General features: G+C 48.9%; 1 protein-coding gene across 1 annotated transcript; it reads right to left on the minus strand.

The window, feature by feature from the left end:
- Nucleotides 1-56: 56 nt before the first annotated feature.
- LOC113892247 (histone H1.0) lies at nt 57-2,293 on the minus strand. The gene has a single exon (XM_027540838.1). The coding sequence runs from the start codon at nt 2,010-2,012 to the stop codon at nt 1,428-1,430; it is 585 nt and encodes a 194-aa protein (XP_027396639.1). The 5' UTR covers nt 2,013-2,293; the 3' UTR covers nt 57-1,427.
- Between the last annotated feature and the right edge of the window lie 13,761 nt (nt 2,294-16,054).

A 16,054-nucleotide genomic window follows, 5' to 3' on the forward strand; every position in this document is an offset into this window, starting at 1 on the left:
CCACCATATTGCTCTGCATTCTCCTTCAGTTTTAGAAGTATGGAAAAACACACCGCTCAGATTTCTTTTTTAAATTTTATTTTAAAGTTTGAAAATTACAAAGACAGCAAGTTCTTCCAGGCACAAATAACACTTATTTAAAAATAAAAAGGGGCGAGGGGGGTGGGGAGAGCGCAAGCGCGCCTATTTAAAAAAAAAAAAAAAAGGAAAGACTGTACAGGGTTTTTTCTCCCAGCTCCCGGGTGTGAAACGTTAAGTACTAGCCCTAGATATGTATATATACACACACACATACATACATACACATATATATACATACACACATATACACACACACACACACACACACCAGACCTAGCTCTGTAAACTACTTAGCAATTCAAAGTCGACTGCAGTATGTCTTACTGTCCACTCCCCGCCCTCCCCCCACCCCGCCCCCGGTCTACCACTACATATAAAAAAAGTAAAGAGGTCTGGAGGTTTTTAAGTGGTGGGTGGTAGGGCTGAAGCCCCACTGGACTGCCAAGCAAAGCCACCTCTTATACAAGAGGAACCAAAAATCAGGGGGGAAAGGAAAAAGGTCTTCCTAGGAAACAATTGTGTGGAAAAACCCAAGTTTCAACAGGGGCACACTGAGGCACTTGGCTGACTCCTCCCTCTTCCCCTAAAGTTTCTACTCCCATTTAACAGGAGACTTTCTGAATCCACAGAAACCCCCACAGTGGCTAGTTTCTAGCTGACTGAAAGAAGCTACAGTTTCTAGGACCAGCTGTCACTTTAACCCTCCCTCCGGTTCTCTAGGACAATCGAGAGGCCACAGGGACAGACTAACAGAAGTGAGAAGGAAACTGGGTTTGGACGTCCCACTCTCACCACGGGAAGGTGGCAGACAGCCAAGAGAGGGCTTCCCCCCACCCCCATCTACCTCTTTTGCCGGCCAGCTGCTGCCATCCCTCTCTCCTCCCCACCAAGGTTCTGAAACTCTCACAAGGAGTGCTCAACTTAAAGCCTGATAGTCTCTGAGGAACTCCTACAAATCTTAACAGTTCCTGGGCTCCCTGTCACCTAGCCCCAACAAACTACCTTGCCCATTCCTCCACCCAACCCCACCGACTTTTACCTTCAGAGTGAACCAACCACCCAACTAAAGAAAACACACAAACCCACCCAAATTCCCAAACCCACAGGCAGATTAGTAACAAATAAAACTAAAGTACATTCTCATCATTACAGAGATATTTGTTGTTGCTGTCCTTGCATGGTTGGTTAAGGAAAAATGTATTATTCCCTAATTTCTGAGGAATACAAATTCTCTTTACAAAGTGAGAAGGGAAAGGGGCAAAGGATGGCAGATGAGACCAAGAGAGGAGGATAAAGTATTTACAGAAAATAGACAGGCAGGAGTGTCCACAAGAAAAGCCTCATTGTCACTTCTTCTTGCCTGTCCTCTTGGCACTGGACTTGGCTTTGGGCTTCACTGGCTTGGTCTTCTTAGGCTTGGATGCCTTGACTGGCTTGGCTTTGACAGTCTTAGGCTTTTTGGTTTTCTTGGGCGTGGCAGCCGGCTTCTTCTTGGCCTTCTTGACTGGGGTGGCTTTGGGCTTCTTGCTTGGGGCTTTGGAGGCAGCCTTCTTGGGCTTGGCTGCCTTCTTTGGCGTGGCCACCTTCTTGACTTCCTTCTTCGTCTTCTTGAAGGCCACGGACCTTTTGGGCTCGTCGCTCTTGGCCAGGCGGAAAGACCCCGAGGCACCCACCCCTTTGGTCTGTTTGAGGACTCCAGTGGTGACCAAGCGCTTGATGGACAACTTGATCTGGGAGTCCGCGTTCTCACCCACCTTGTAGTGGCTCTTGATGTACTTCTGGATGGACTGGCGCGAGGAACCAGCGCGGTTCTTCTCTGCTTGGATGGCGGCCACGATCATGTCTGAATACTTGGGGTGGTCTGTGGACTTCTTGGAGGCCTTGGCCCGCTTGGGCTTGGCCGCAGGGGTGGACGTGGAGTTCTCGGTCATGGTGGCCTGCCTGGTCCTGCTGTTGAAGGCACCTTCCAAAGGGCCAGCCCTCGTCGGAAACCGAGGAAAGCCTGATTCGGGATCTGCTCTGGAGCCTCTGGCTCCCAGGCCAGTCCAGAGGCCGGCGCTCGGGGGCCCGGCTCGGGTCGCGGGGAGGGCTCACTGGGCCGTGTCTGCGTGGCCCAGCCCCGCCGGTCTGTCGGTCGGTCTCGGCGCCCGGCTCTGCCTCCGCCTCCTCCTCTTCTGCCTCCCTTTTCCCAGCTCCGCGTCTGGCGCTCGGGCGGCGCATCCGGGTATTTAGCGGCGGCGGGCGGACCGCGGTGAGGACAGGGCTGCTGGCTGCCTGCTCCCGGCCCAGAATGGCGCCGCGCCGCCGCCATCTGTGTTTCTTCCGCCGAGCAAATCCGACCTTTCCCCCCAGCCCGGGCCTTCCTGCTCCCCGCCGCCGCTCCGGGCCGCTGCCTGGCTCTCTGAGCTCCTCCGCCAGGCGTCCAGCTGCCTCGGCCGCCGCCCCCCGCGCCCGCCACGCGCCCCAAACAGCGCTGAGGACCGCTGGCGCGCCGGCACATTTCCCCTTTGCGGGGGGCTGGCTCTGCGGGGCCTGGGAGTTCCGCTGCTTGAAAACCCCCGTAGGAAAGCTCCCCCCTGGGGCTACCGGAGACCCCACTCCTGGCCCGCGGCGGGATCCCCCAGCCCAGCAGAGCGGCCCGAAAGCGGCCCCAACTAACACACGCGGCCCCGAGACGGGCGACTCCCAGCCGGGCCGAGCTGGGACAGGGGGGAGGGGTCGCTCCCCCGGGGTCCGGTCACCTCTCGGGGGTCATCCTGCCACTGGGCCCCCCGCACCTCTACCATCTCTCAGGCCATGGGACCCCTAAGTAAACTTTCCCTGGAAGAGTTGGAAGGACACTTTCAAACTTTGTCCCTTCCCCCTCCTCTGTGTTCGCTCCCCCAGCGCGCCCCCGATATCTACATCAAGGATCTTTACTGAGGTCGAACCCCGAATGCTGCATGGGTCCCTGAGGGAATGAAGAGGGGTCTCCCAGGTCTCCTCCTCTCCTCAAAGACCCCCCCCCCCCACATCCTCCATGTATCCTAACTGGTAATTCATTTATAGTCCTTCCTCAGCCTAGGAGTTTTGGGGTGTCAGAGACAGAGCTTGCTGCCCCCACTCCTAGGACCCAGCCTGGGGGTCTAGTCCCCCTCCCAGGGCTCCTAGAAGACAATGAGCGGGGAGGTCAACAATGAAGGCGCTGCTCAGAAGGCTCTAATCAAAGATTGTCCTGGGGACCCCTGGGATGAGGAGAAGCCCTAAGAGCTTTGGGAGTTTGGGAAAACGGGGCTCTGGCGGGGAGGTCGAAGAGAGGGTCCTATTGCTTGAGTCCTGAGTGATCTTCAGAAAGTGAGTTGTTCAGGGAGCCCCGGCCGGGACCACCTCCATTTTGCTGGAAGATGCGATGTCTTTGTTAAAATGTATGTATCTTTCCCCTTGCTGCTTGGCAGGTACAGATAAGGAAAACAAGGGGCACCACCGTCTGTGGGGAGCCTCGGGGGCTCAGAGGGGCTTTAGTGGTCAGAGGCTCAGCTCAGCGTTCCTGGGACCCCTCGTCTGCCATAGACGTCCTATATTCATTCCCATGCAGGGTCCCTCTTGGCAGGGGTCCTAGGTTGAGATTCTGTAATGCTCCCTCTCTGAGTCGCCTCCCGCAACAACCCGCTTTTATTCTCCAAGCAAATAAGCCGACACTCTTAGCTTAAACAATACCCTGGTGGTGGTAGCTAGTCAAAATGATGAAGGCATCTGGGTAGTAAGGTCCAGGAGCTGTTTGAGACACCAGCTGTAGACGGGGAAGGGTTGGAGGGTTTAGATGGGGGAAGAGGGGGAAACTGGTGGCAATTGGGAGGTGTGTATGTGTGGGGAAAGGCTCCTACTGGACTTGGGAGTCTCTGAGGACAAGGAAATTAATGGGTTCTCCGCCCCCCCCCCCTCCCCGCCCCCTCACACACACACCAAGGGTTGGATTAATCCAAATGATTGGGAACGGGGAGGGGGAGTCTTGAGACTCTATCGGTATGGGATACCTTCTCCGGGGCTTATCTTGGTGCCACAGATGAGGAAGAGAAACCAGGAAGGGCCAGGTTAGTTCAAAAGCTCAACCTTCTTATTTGAATATTGTCAATTACCCCCGAAGTCTCCTGGCTTGAAACACAACATTCTGATGGGTTTGCTTTGGTTATTGTCAAAGACAGTTCTTCCGGTTCCCACTAAGATCTGGATGGGAAAATACTTATCCACGTGACAGCCACAGGTCCAAGATATTGTTTCACCCAGAGATCCTATAGATAGGTCATCCCCTCATCCCAGGTCCCCGAGTGTCTAAAACTAAGGCCTGAATGAATTCAATGGCACCATGATGAAATAATTTTATTTGCACAGCGCTCTCCAGCCGTTTCTTGATCCTTCGCGCCTCCTGCCTGGGGAAGCAGGGAACGCGATCACTCCCCCCGCCCCCACCCATCACTCCCATTTTACGGTGAAGGTCCCGGGACTAGGAAGGATGGACGTGGAGGCGCTTTGTGAGGCTCAGCTCCCCACGCCCCCAGGCCTTCACTTCATTTTATAGTTCTCACGTCTCGAATCCCCGCCCATCCCAGCAACCGGTAATTTCTCTCCCGGTCCTGAAGCCAGAAATGGAGGGAGGTGTCACCTCGGGGTCTCGGGGGCTTTACCGCCGGCGGACAGCCTTTCTCCCTTTCTCCCTCTGGGCAGGGGCCGAGATTCTCTGCCCCTCCCCTTGTAAGGGAGAACTGGATAGGAAGGTGGGGCGGGGGGTGGGGGTGGGGGGGCGGAGGTTGGCAGGGGTTTCCCCGGAGTTGGACATAGAGTCCGAGACAGAGGTGGGCACGAAGAGAACAGGGTGCCTCCAGATTGGCTTGAGCTCACCTCGCCTCGCAGACACTGCAGAGTCTGGGGGGTCTTATAGACCGCGACCCGGCCCCACCCGCCTACCCTGGCACGGTACCAAGCTTCGAGTCGTTTACTGGCCGGCAGAAGGCGGAACTCCCTCCGCCTCATTTAACGCGAGCCCTTTAAAAACTCGGGAGCCGCAGGGCTGCGGGCAATTCCTCCTGGGAAATGTAGTCCCCGAGTGGCAGCCCCGCACTGCGACCCGCCGGGGACCTCCCGAGCCTCGGAACTGCGGAGCCACCCCAAGCATGGGGAAGGGGTCAGACCTCATCTGTCCTTTCATTTAGGGAGGGGCTCAGACCTCCCGGCAGTTTTTCGGTTGTCAAAAACGGCCCTTGGTGTTTTCATTTATCAAAAAGGGGCTCTACCTACCTCTGGGGTTGGTGTGAAGGTGAAATGAAATCCTGTATGGAAAAGGGTAAATCGAGCTAGAATGCGGGGATCTTGTTTTTACTAACATGCCTGGGTGAATGTGCCCGTAAATTTACTGAGTACATTCAAGTCATACATAACATCTCCATTTTTCAGAGAGGAGGTCTGTGATGGCTAAATGATTTGTCCAAGGTGGGTGACCCAGGAGGGTGGCGGGTGACTGACTCTCAAGCCAATGACTTTCCCGGTCCAGATGTGAACTCATTCTGGTCTTTGGAAAACTTAAGGCATTCATTTGCTATGTGCCAGGCCCTGGGATAGGGCTATGAACAAGAGATCTCTGCTCTTGTGGAACTACTTTCGAGTGGAGAAGCTAGGTAAGAAAAGAAGTCCGTTGTATGGTATGTCGGGAAGCCTTGGTTGCAAAGACAAAAATTAGAGCAGGGGGACTCCCCAGGTGGTCCAGTGGTTAACAATTCACCTTCCAATCAGGGGGAAACAAGTTCAGTCTCTCCCTGGTTGGGGTACTAAGGTCCCACATGCTGTGGGGCAGCGAAGCCCAGGTGCAGCAACTACTGAGCCCAGGGCCAGTAGAGCAGGTGCTTCACAAGGAGAGAAGCCCTTGCACTACGTGAGAAGACCATGTGCCACCACAAAGACCCAGTGCGGTAATTAAAAAATATATAGAGAGAGCAGGGTATGGGGGAGCTAAGAGTACTGAGAGAAGAATGTTTGCAATTTTGAATACGGTGGTCAGAGAAGGACTCATTAAGAAGCGGACATGTGAGCAGATTCAAAGGAGATGAGAAAGGGAGCCATTTTTATTCTTGGAGGAAGAATCTTTCAAGCAGAGGGAATACCCAGTGCAAAGGCTCTGTGGCAGGAATGTACAGGGTGGCTGAATTAAGAAGGACACTAAGGGGAGATGAGGGTTTTTTTTTTTTTTTTAATGTCTGGGAAACAAAGGAGGCACAGGTCACATAGTTTGGGATACCATTGTAGGGACCTTGGCTTTTACTCTGAGGGAGATGGGAGCCACTGGACAGTTTTGAGCAGAGGAGGGACATGATGGGACCCAGGCAGTAGCCAACCAGTCACCTGTTGCAGCTGTGTGGAGAAGCTGCAGAGGGCAAGGACAGAAGCAGGGTAGGGAGTCTGTTGCAGTAATCTAGGTGAGAGATCATGGCAATCTGGTCCATAGGGCAGCAGTGGAGGGGACAGAAAGTGGTCAGGTCCCAGTAGGGCACTGTGGATTTTGGCTTGAACAAGCAAAGAAGGAGTTGTCATTAAGTGAGGCAGGCAAGACTGAGGGGTTTCAATGTTCTGGCTGGGTTAGGTTTGAAATGCCTCCCAGATGTGTGAGTAGAAATGCTGAGAAGGCAGATAAATAGAAGAACCTGAGTCTGGAGTTCAGGGAGAGAGATCTTCTACCTTCCTTTTCTCCTATTGAAAGACCCTCTACTTTGGCCAGGAGGGAACAAAACAAACTTGGTTTGGTCATACTAGGCTCAGAGGCCACTGGGGAGACGGCACTGATATCATTGCAAATTGTGATTGTGTCAAGCGCAGATAAGGCTGAGAACCAGGACCTGGGAAGGAGTCACAGGTGGGCTTTTGTAGATCAAGCACCAGGGGAGGCCATGTGGTTAGGTGGGGGCAGGATGGGGAGTGTGATGGGAGATGTCCTCAGGCTGAAGAGCCGGCAGGAGCACATGAGGCTTTAAGCCATGGCAACAGGTGTAGATTTTACTTTGAGTGCAGTTAGAAGCTGCTGGAGAATTTTAAGCTTAAAATTTTGTTTCTTAAAATAATTAACCCAGTTATTTTAAAATAAAAAATTTAAATCATGACATACATCACCCATGCAAGAGAGTATGCAACGTATATTCAGTTCTAAAACCAATATGGAGACAACTGTTTCTTTTGCTCAAGTTAACATAAGAAACATCATCAGTCCATTGGAAACCCTGTTTATTGCTCTCCCTAATCACGTCTCTGTGACCTTTATCCTGAAATTATGTAAGCAATTCTCTTCTGTTTCTTTCTTTATGGTTTCCCCATATGTGTACTTAACCCCGTACACTACTGTATAACTTAGTTTTGCCTGTTTTTGGACCATAGACAAATGGAATCATATCATGAGTATTTTTTTCTGTGACTTGTTTCTTTTATTCAGTGTATTTTTGAGAGTCATCCCATTGGTGCAGACAGCTGTAGCTCAGTGGTCAGAGCACATACTAGTTGTGTAGGACCTGACATTTATACAATTTTTAGAGTCCTTTAAAAAAATACAAACTTGTAATAGAATATTGGGTAACAAGTGAATTTATATTTAGAGTGAGAAAAGAACTCACAACAAATCCTAGATTTTTTTAAAAAACCTGGTAAATATCACAAAGATCATAAGATCCAGAAATACATTTTTTCTGATGCACTGTTTGACCCACATTGCTAGGATCCCTCTCACGGTTGTACAAGGGGCTTGCGCAAGGGAGAGAACTTTCACTGAAGCAGCTTCACAGTGAATCCATCCCAGAAAGTGGTATGTTCCACTGTAGGAAGAAGCTGCAGTTGGGCTTCATGCAACGTGTGATAAATGGCTCCCAGACCTGTCCACATCCTTCCCTGGAAGCCGTGCTTGTGTTCTGTCACATGGCAAGTTTGCAGATGGAGTAGTTTGCCAACCTTGAGATGGAAGATTACCCTGGATTATCCAGGGGGACTCCAGTGTAATCACAAAGGTCCTTAAGTGGAGGAAGAGGGAGGCTGAAGAGAACAACCAGAGAGATGGCATCATGAAAGAACTGACCACTGTGGGCTTTTAAGATGGAAAGAGCCCACAAGCCAAGAGGCGGGCTGCCTCTTGAAGGTGGAAAAGGCAGAATCCAAATCTTCCCCTACAGCCTCCAGAAAGAACACACACCTGCGGACAGCTTGATTTTAGCTTAGTGAGACCCTATTTGGACTTCTGATCTCTAAAACTGTAAGGTAATAAATTTGTGTTGTTTCAAGCCACCAAATTTGAGACAATTTGATTCAGCAGCCTTAGGAAATTAATATACTACTGTTTGGGTTGATATTTAGGTTGTTCCAGTTTCTTACTTTCCAGATAACGTTGCTGTTTGTGTAGCCTCAGCTTTACCAGGTCGAGGCAACTGCTTCTCATAGGCTACAGTTTGGCTGATTTGGGGAATGGCAGGGTGAAGGTGGTGAGACCATTAGGGGCCATCTCAGCGAGCTAGAGGTGAGAAGTGACAGTGGAGGTGGGAAAAAGGGTCAAATGTGAGAAATATTAAGGAGGACTAGTCCACAGGACTCCCTGAAGGGTTCCCTGTTGGAGGTGAGGGAGCAACCAGAAAGAGTCCTGAGTTCTGGAGCAGAAGCAAGGATGGTGGTGGAACCAGAGATGCTGATGGCTGGAAGTCTGATACCAGGACCCTTCCTCAAGGGCATCCCCATTTCCACCCTCACTGGCAGCTCTCCTGGTCCCTTCTCATCCTTTACAACCTCATGCCTTGGAAGCTGACCTCTCACCCACTTCTCCCAAGTTGGAAAATGATCGAAATCCCATGTGAATTCAGAGCCAAATGATGGACAGAAAGATAAACACACACTCCCAGGACAAAGGAATGAAAATGCAGGTGATAGCTTCACCATTAAACTTTAACTAATCTAGCTGAACTAAACTTTAACTAGTTTCCTAAGATTTAAAGCAGCAAAGACATCAGCAAGGCCAAGACTGAGGGTTTTGATTCTTAGAAACAGTTTAATCTCCTGCACTGGCACCATCCTTTGGGAACCCATGTGACTCTTCCACAGGAGAGGAGGCTGTATGTGCAGACTTGGGAGGTGTCTGTAGCACACCAATTCAGAAAAGCAGACTGAGAAAAATTTGTTTGGGGATCTAATTTTTATAAAATAGGGCACTTCATCCAGGTATATAGTAATAGTTCACATCTATAGAGCTATTACTGTGTGCCCAGCATTGTGCTGAGGGCTCTCTGCTCTGTTGATAGGTAGTAATGTGACAGAGGGTGAGATGGTTGGATGGCATCACTGACTCAATGGACATGAGTTTGAGGAAACTCTGGGAGATAGTGAAGGACAGGGAAGCCTGGGCGTGCTGCAGTCCATGGGGTCACAAAGGGTCAGACAGGACTTAGCGACTGAACGACAACAATGCATTTGGACCTTTTTCTGTTATTGTCACTTCCTCTGACAGATGGGGAAGGAACCTGTCCAAAGGGGTCTGACTCCACGCTCTAACCAACTCTCAAAGCTTCCCCTCCCTTGGACTTCCCTGGTGGTCCAGGATCTTAGGTCCCCTTAGTTCCCTGACCAGGGATTGACCAGCTAAGATTCTGTGCTCCCAATGCAGGGGGCCCCAGGTTTGATCCCTGGTTGAGGAACTAGATCCCGCTGCAATAAGAGTTCGGGTGTCACAAGTAGAAGATCCTGCACGCTGCAACTAAAAAGATCCTGCATGCCACTGCTAGGGCCTGACACAGCCAAAGAAATGAATAAGGAAAAACAAATGCGTATTAAACAAACAAACAAATAAACTTCCCCTCTCTTAATCTGGGGACCAGGAGGGCAAATTTGTGGCTGTCCCTGGGAGCCCTGGGAGGAAAGAGCGCTGAGCACGCTGACCAAGCCCTCTCTTATACGGGTCATTGAGATTAGCTGCCATCTGACCCATTGAAACAGTCCTGACTAAGGTCATCTGGCAAAGAAGACACTTGTGCCCCTGAAGAGGGAAGCCACTCTGTGGGAAAGCAGACACCACATGTGGCTTGGGCGGGAAGCCATGCTCTCCCCAAACCGCGCCCCCACCTTCTGGCATCATTCCCATTTCAGGGATCAAGAACTGAGCTCCTGGTATGAACCTTGGGGCCAGCAACAGCCAGGCTGGGAGCTATGGAAGTGGGATTGGCTTTAGAATCCAGTGAGCTCTGGGAATCTCAGGCTATTCTGGAAGAGACCTCAAGAGGGAGACGCCGGGCCTCTTTACCAATAAATGCATTCGGGTGCATGACAGATGATTTTAAAAAAAGCAACCACAGGACTTCCCTGGCAGTCCAGTGATTAAGACTTCACCTTCCAATGCAAGGAGTGTGGGTTCGATCCCTGGTCGGGGGGCTAAGATCCTAAATGCCTTGTGGCCAAAATGAACATAAAATAGAAGCAGTATTGTAACAAATGTAATAAAAACTTGAAAAAAATAAAACATGCTGAGCTGTGACCAGTAGGTCATTCTCCAGGCTGGACAAGTGGGTTATGGATATGTGTGTGTACATCCATGTTATTATTGCCAGTTTTATCTGAAGAGTAGAATTAGGTCATGGCAGGCTTTATTTTTTACTTTTATACTTCCATTTTAATTTTTGAAATAATAAGCATGCATTACTTTTGTAATAGAGAACCTTCATAATGTCAGAAACATACATATGAAGAAAAGGCAAAAAAATAATATTAAAAAACTGCTTCAGAGTAAATATGATGAACATTAAATGTCCAAAGCATATAGAATAATGTCACAAGTCCTTAGAAGAACAATGGTCACACCACAGTGGGAAATAGTACATAAACAGATAAATTATAGACAAATAATACAGATATCTCATTTGATCTCATATACAAGCTAAGATGTGCAGCATTAAACAGTAGCAATGTCAGATTTTCCACCTTTCAGGATTTTTTTTTTTGGTTGCACAGCTTGCAGGATCTTAGGTCCCCTTAGTTCCCTGACCAGGGATTGAACCCAGGGCCTTGGGAGTGAAAACATAGTGTTAACCATGAAGGAATTCCCTAAGATTTTTACAAATGGTAACAGGACTGGGAGTGAGTCAGGCACACCTTTCCCCTGCTCGAGGGAGAGGACATTAGATCAACAAGTTTGGATAACAATTTGCTGCTAGTACTCAAGGACCTTGAATTGTTCAAGGATCTAATCATGAGAAGAGAACCAGACAAACGCAAACCAAAGGACATTTATAAGATGACTGGCCTGGATCCTCCAAAAACATTGAAGTCATGCAAAACTACAAAGTCAGAGACATGTCCCAGATTACAGAAGACAAGAGAGACCCAACTAAATGCCATACGTGCTTCTGGATGGACCTTGGATCTAAAAGAGAATAACTTCTAACAGACATTATGGAAACAGTTGGGGAAGTTTGAATGTGGGCTCTATAATAGATAACATTACACCTGTGTTCCATTTCCTAAATACAATCATTGGATTGTGCTTTTGTGAGTGAGTGTCTTTTTACTTAAGAGATGGATGCTGAAGGGCTGAGAGAGTGTTGTGATGTCTGCAACTCAGATCACTGAGCAAAATATATATATTTAGATAGAGATATAGGCTTATAGATTTGAATATATATAGACAGAGATGTCAACAGAGAACACAAGAGAGAAAGCAAGGGTGGCAGAATCTCAACTGTTGGTGAGTCTGGGCAAAGGATACATGGGAATTTAATTGGAGTATTTTTTTGGTAAAATTTTATTTATTTATTTTAGGCTGCACAGCATGGCATACGAGGATCTTAGTTTTTGTTTGTTTACTTTTTGGCCATGCCCCACGGCATGTGGGATCTTAGTGTCCTGACCAGGGATCGAATTCATGTTCTCTGCATTGGAAGCACAGAGGCTTAACCACTGGACCACCTAGGGAAGTCCCAGCAAGGATTTTAGCTTTCATGTGGGGATCTTAGTTCCCTCACCGGGGATCAAACCCACATCCCCTGCACTGGAAAGCGAAGTCTTAACCACTGGATACCCCAGGAAAGTCTCCCTATTGAACTTTTCTTGCAGCTCATCTGTAGGTTTGAAAATGCACAGAATAAGTTGGAGGAGAAGTGTTTAAAGTCAAGTGAGTCCAGTGGCACAGCCCATTCTCAACTCAGCTTCTGAGTGACAGGCAGGATGTGCAACCTGGTGGGGCTGACCCTGGCACTGGTCCCAGCACCCCCCAGCTTGCTGTTCTCCTCTGTCCTTCGGGTCCCAGACCTCAGCACTTCCGGGCTGGAGACCCTTTGCAGACCTGTCTGGGGGCACAGTGCTGCTTCTGCGCCCTGGTTTCACTCCAGACCCCGAGCCAGTCCTTTCTCCTCAACCCCTCATCCCACGGCCAGGAGGAGGCCAAACTGGGACCTTAATCTCAGCTCTTCCTCTGCCTGTGATCTTTGGCCCTCATCTACCCCTGCGTGCTGCCCTGGGACCACTTCCTCACTGGACTTGCCTGTCCGTCCTCCCTAACACTGGGGGCTTGTGTCTTTTCTGGCAAGTGCTGTGTGGGCAGCCACAGCCTGGAAGATCGTGGAAGCCCCCAGAGGTGGGGGTCTCCTGGGAGAAGCTGGGAGCACCCTATCCCAATCTGAGGCCCTGCTTCTGCCACCCCAGTGCAGGCCCTGTGGAAGCCCAGGGGATGTGGAGGGTCTGTTTGATTTTATTTTTTCAAAAACCAGCAATACCCAACGTCAGCAGCAGTTGTTCTCCTTAACCTCAGGGCACATGCTCTGCTATTGAAGTGGTCAGCTGAGCTTGACCTTGGGGCCCTTCCAGTGAGTAAGAGCCCGCCTGGATGAGGAAATAAAGTGGGGTCCCTGGCTAGGGGCAGGGGAACCAGGGCGTCTTGCAAACAACACACAACACAAACAAAACCAGGGTTTCTGGGAAAAGATGGCAGAGTACACAGGCCGTGGCCCTTTCCCTCTGAGAGACCGAAACCAGCTGCCCGTCAACTCTTTGATGTTTTCCAGGCAGCCACTCCCTGACTGCCCAAAGGAGGGACCGTTGGCCTTCCTTGGCCCTAGCTTTTGGGAGTGAAGGTCAAAGATTCTAGAATCAAAGAATTCAGAGAAATTATGGAAGCCAAGAATTCGGTCCTCATATTAGAATTCTCACTTACGTTAGAATTCTTAAATATTAGATTCAGAATCTCTTATAGCTGGACTTCCCTGGCGGTTCAGTGGTTAAGCCTCTACACTTGCATTACAAGGGTTCGATCCCTGGTCGGAGAACTAAGATCCCAAGTGCCACATGGCAAACAAAAAACAAAACCAACCGCAAAAAACACCAACCTCTTATGGCTGTTAAGTGATTAGACAGATGGGCAAATACAGCTTTTTTACTCCATGCACCACACTCTCAGATACCCTAACTGGTACTCTGACCAGCACCAGCGGCTAAAGGAACCTGGAAGCGAGGCTGGGATGCCCAGGATGGCGAGGAGGCCTACATACTGGGTCTAGCTGCTCTCTGGCGAGAGCCATGCCAACTGGAGCCCACACATAGCTGGCATCACTCCCTGCAAGTGTTCAAAACATGCTTTGGTGCTGGCTGGGGTGGAGAGCAAAATGCTCTCCCAGGAAGGGTGGGCAAAAACTCCAGGTCTCTGCGAGCGACATCTCTGCAAAGGCTCAGGGCCTTTCCCCATGGGCACTGGAGGTGTTTAAACACACCTGAGGAGGCAACGTGGGTGGGAGAAACACCCGAATCTGCTATGTGACCTAAAATAGCTTGCTAACCCTCTCTGGGCTCGTGTGCTCTCTCCTATAAAATCAGCATTGGGAAGGCCTCACTGACCCACGACAAGTCCACAAAGTCTAGCCTGGTGATAAGGTCCAAGCACCATAGATTCATGTTGTCTGGGTTCAGGTCCCAGCTTTACCACTTACAGGTATGAGGTCAGGACAAGCTGACACTTCTGTGTGTCGATTTCCTCCCCCTGTATACTGGGACAACAGTGGCACATCCCTGATAGAGTTTTCACAAAGACTAAATGTGTATATGTGTGTATAGATAAATACGTGTATGTGCACTTCCTAGGTGGCTCAATGGTAAAGAATTCACCTGCCAATGTAGAAGACTCCAGTTCCATCCCTTGGTCGGGAAGATACCCTGGAGAAAGAAATGGCAAGCCACTCCAGTGTTCTTACCTGGAGAATCCCATGGACAGAGAAGCCTAGCGGACTATAGTCCATGATGTTGCAAAGAGTCAGACAAGACAGCGACTGAGCACGCACGCATATGTGCATATGTAATATGTTTATAGTAAATTATATATCATTTACCTGACATCTATAATATTATTATAATATGATATGATTATATCTACATCACTTAGAAGAGTGCCTGACACATACTCAGCACACTTGAAGCATTAGCTGTTATCATCATTATTGGTATTTCATCACCTGGACGGAAATGAGATGTTTACCCACAATAAGTTGGGAGAGACTCACAGATGTGTTAAGTGTCTTTACTTTTGGCTGAGATGTGTGTCAGTTCAGTGTGGAAACAGTGGGTTTGCTCCTGCTGATCCAAACTTCTGACTGGCAGTTCCATACGGCTTTCCTTAATTTTTTTTTTTAAATGTAGAGATCTATTTTTGAATGTAGGTTGTTTGAGAGACCAGGATTTTTAAAACGTGAAAGAGGGCCACTTAAAGGGATCCAACCTAATGAAATGACCCTTAAATTCACACAAATATTTCTGCATGAGGATGTTCACTGTAGCATTATTTTTAACCCTAGAAAAATGGAAAGCACTCCTGTGTGAAACAGAATAATAGTGAAGTAAATCTTGGTCTTATCTCACGCCAGTAAGAATAATGGTGGGGCTCTCCAGTTGTCATGAAAAGATGCTGATGTGTCAAGAGGTTAAGATTTCAACAGAGCATTTTTAGCATTTTTCGGTTTTCGAGTAGCCTATGTATAGTGTGATTCCATGAAAAGCATATACATTTTACATTAAAAGAAGTTTATAAATGTGCATGGTCATGTGTATACAGAGGGTTACAAAACAGTCTGACAGGATATTCAACAACAACATCAAGTTTTGCTTCTAAGTGGTAGGTTTACTGCTGATTCTTCTTTTAGCTCCTCTGCTTTTGCACGCTTTCAAAAATTAACTTACTTCACTTGTATAGTAAATGTTTTACACTTATAGGGGACAAATTAAAAGTGACCAAAAAGCTGGTTCCTGCTGTACCTGAAGAACTCCAGGTCCCTTGGTGGCGGAGCCCCAGTCCCATCCCAATTCCCCTAGATCTTTGCCAGTCAGGTGATAGCATTCCTCTCCTCTCAGGGCTGGTTTTCTGAGGATCTCCTCAGGGCACTGTGCTGAGCATGTTGTGTTCATGATACCATTGTATCTTCAAGATCTTCCTTTGAGGCAGGAATGATTTTTCCCATTTTATAGAGGAGGAAGCTGAGAGTCTCAGAAGTTAAGGAACGGGACCATGGTCACACAGCTGAAAGGCACTGGAGCCCAAACCAAACATGCTGGACTCTAAAGTGCTTGCCTGTAACCATCGAGTGGTCCTCTCTCCCTCCTCTGAACTCTGGCTGGAAGTCACTGCCAGCCCTTCTCTGCGCAGGCAGTACAGGCTGGGGTACACCTAGAGTCCTTTTTTTTTAGAGTCTTTTTTTTTTTTTTTAACTACAGTTTATGTGCTCCCAGCCTGGCAAAGAATTCCCAACATACTTTCTGAATTTTAGGGAGTTGAGTTGGTAAATACTGATGATGGTAGAGTCAATATCCATGTCCCCCTTGGAGCACAGTGACATAGTCCCTAATGTTTGGCTTGGGCATGTGACCACCCAAAGTGGAGGCTGCCTTTTCCACCCTCTTTTACAATTAAAAATGGCCATGTGACCAAGTTCTGGCCAAAGGAATATAAATAGAAGTGTTGTGC

Source organism: Bos indicus x Bos taurus, chromosome 5, assembly GCF_003369695.1.
Source record: "Bos indicus x Bos taurus breed Angus x Brahman F1 hybrid chromosome 5, Bos_hybrid_MaternalHap_v2.0, whole genome shotgun sequence".
NCBI classification, from domain to species: domain Eukaryota; kingdom Metazoa; phylum Chordata; class Mammalia; order Artiodactyla; family Bovidae; genus Bos; species Bos indicus x Bos taurus.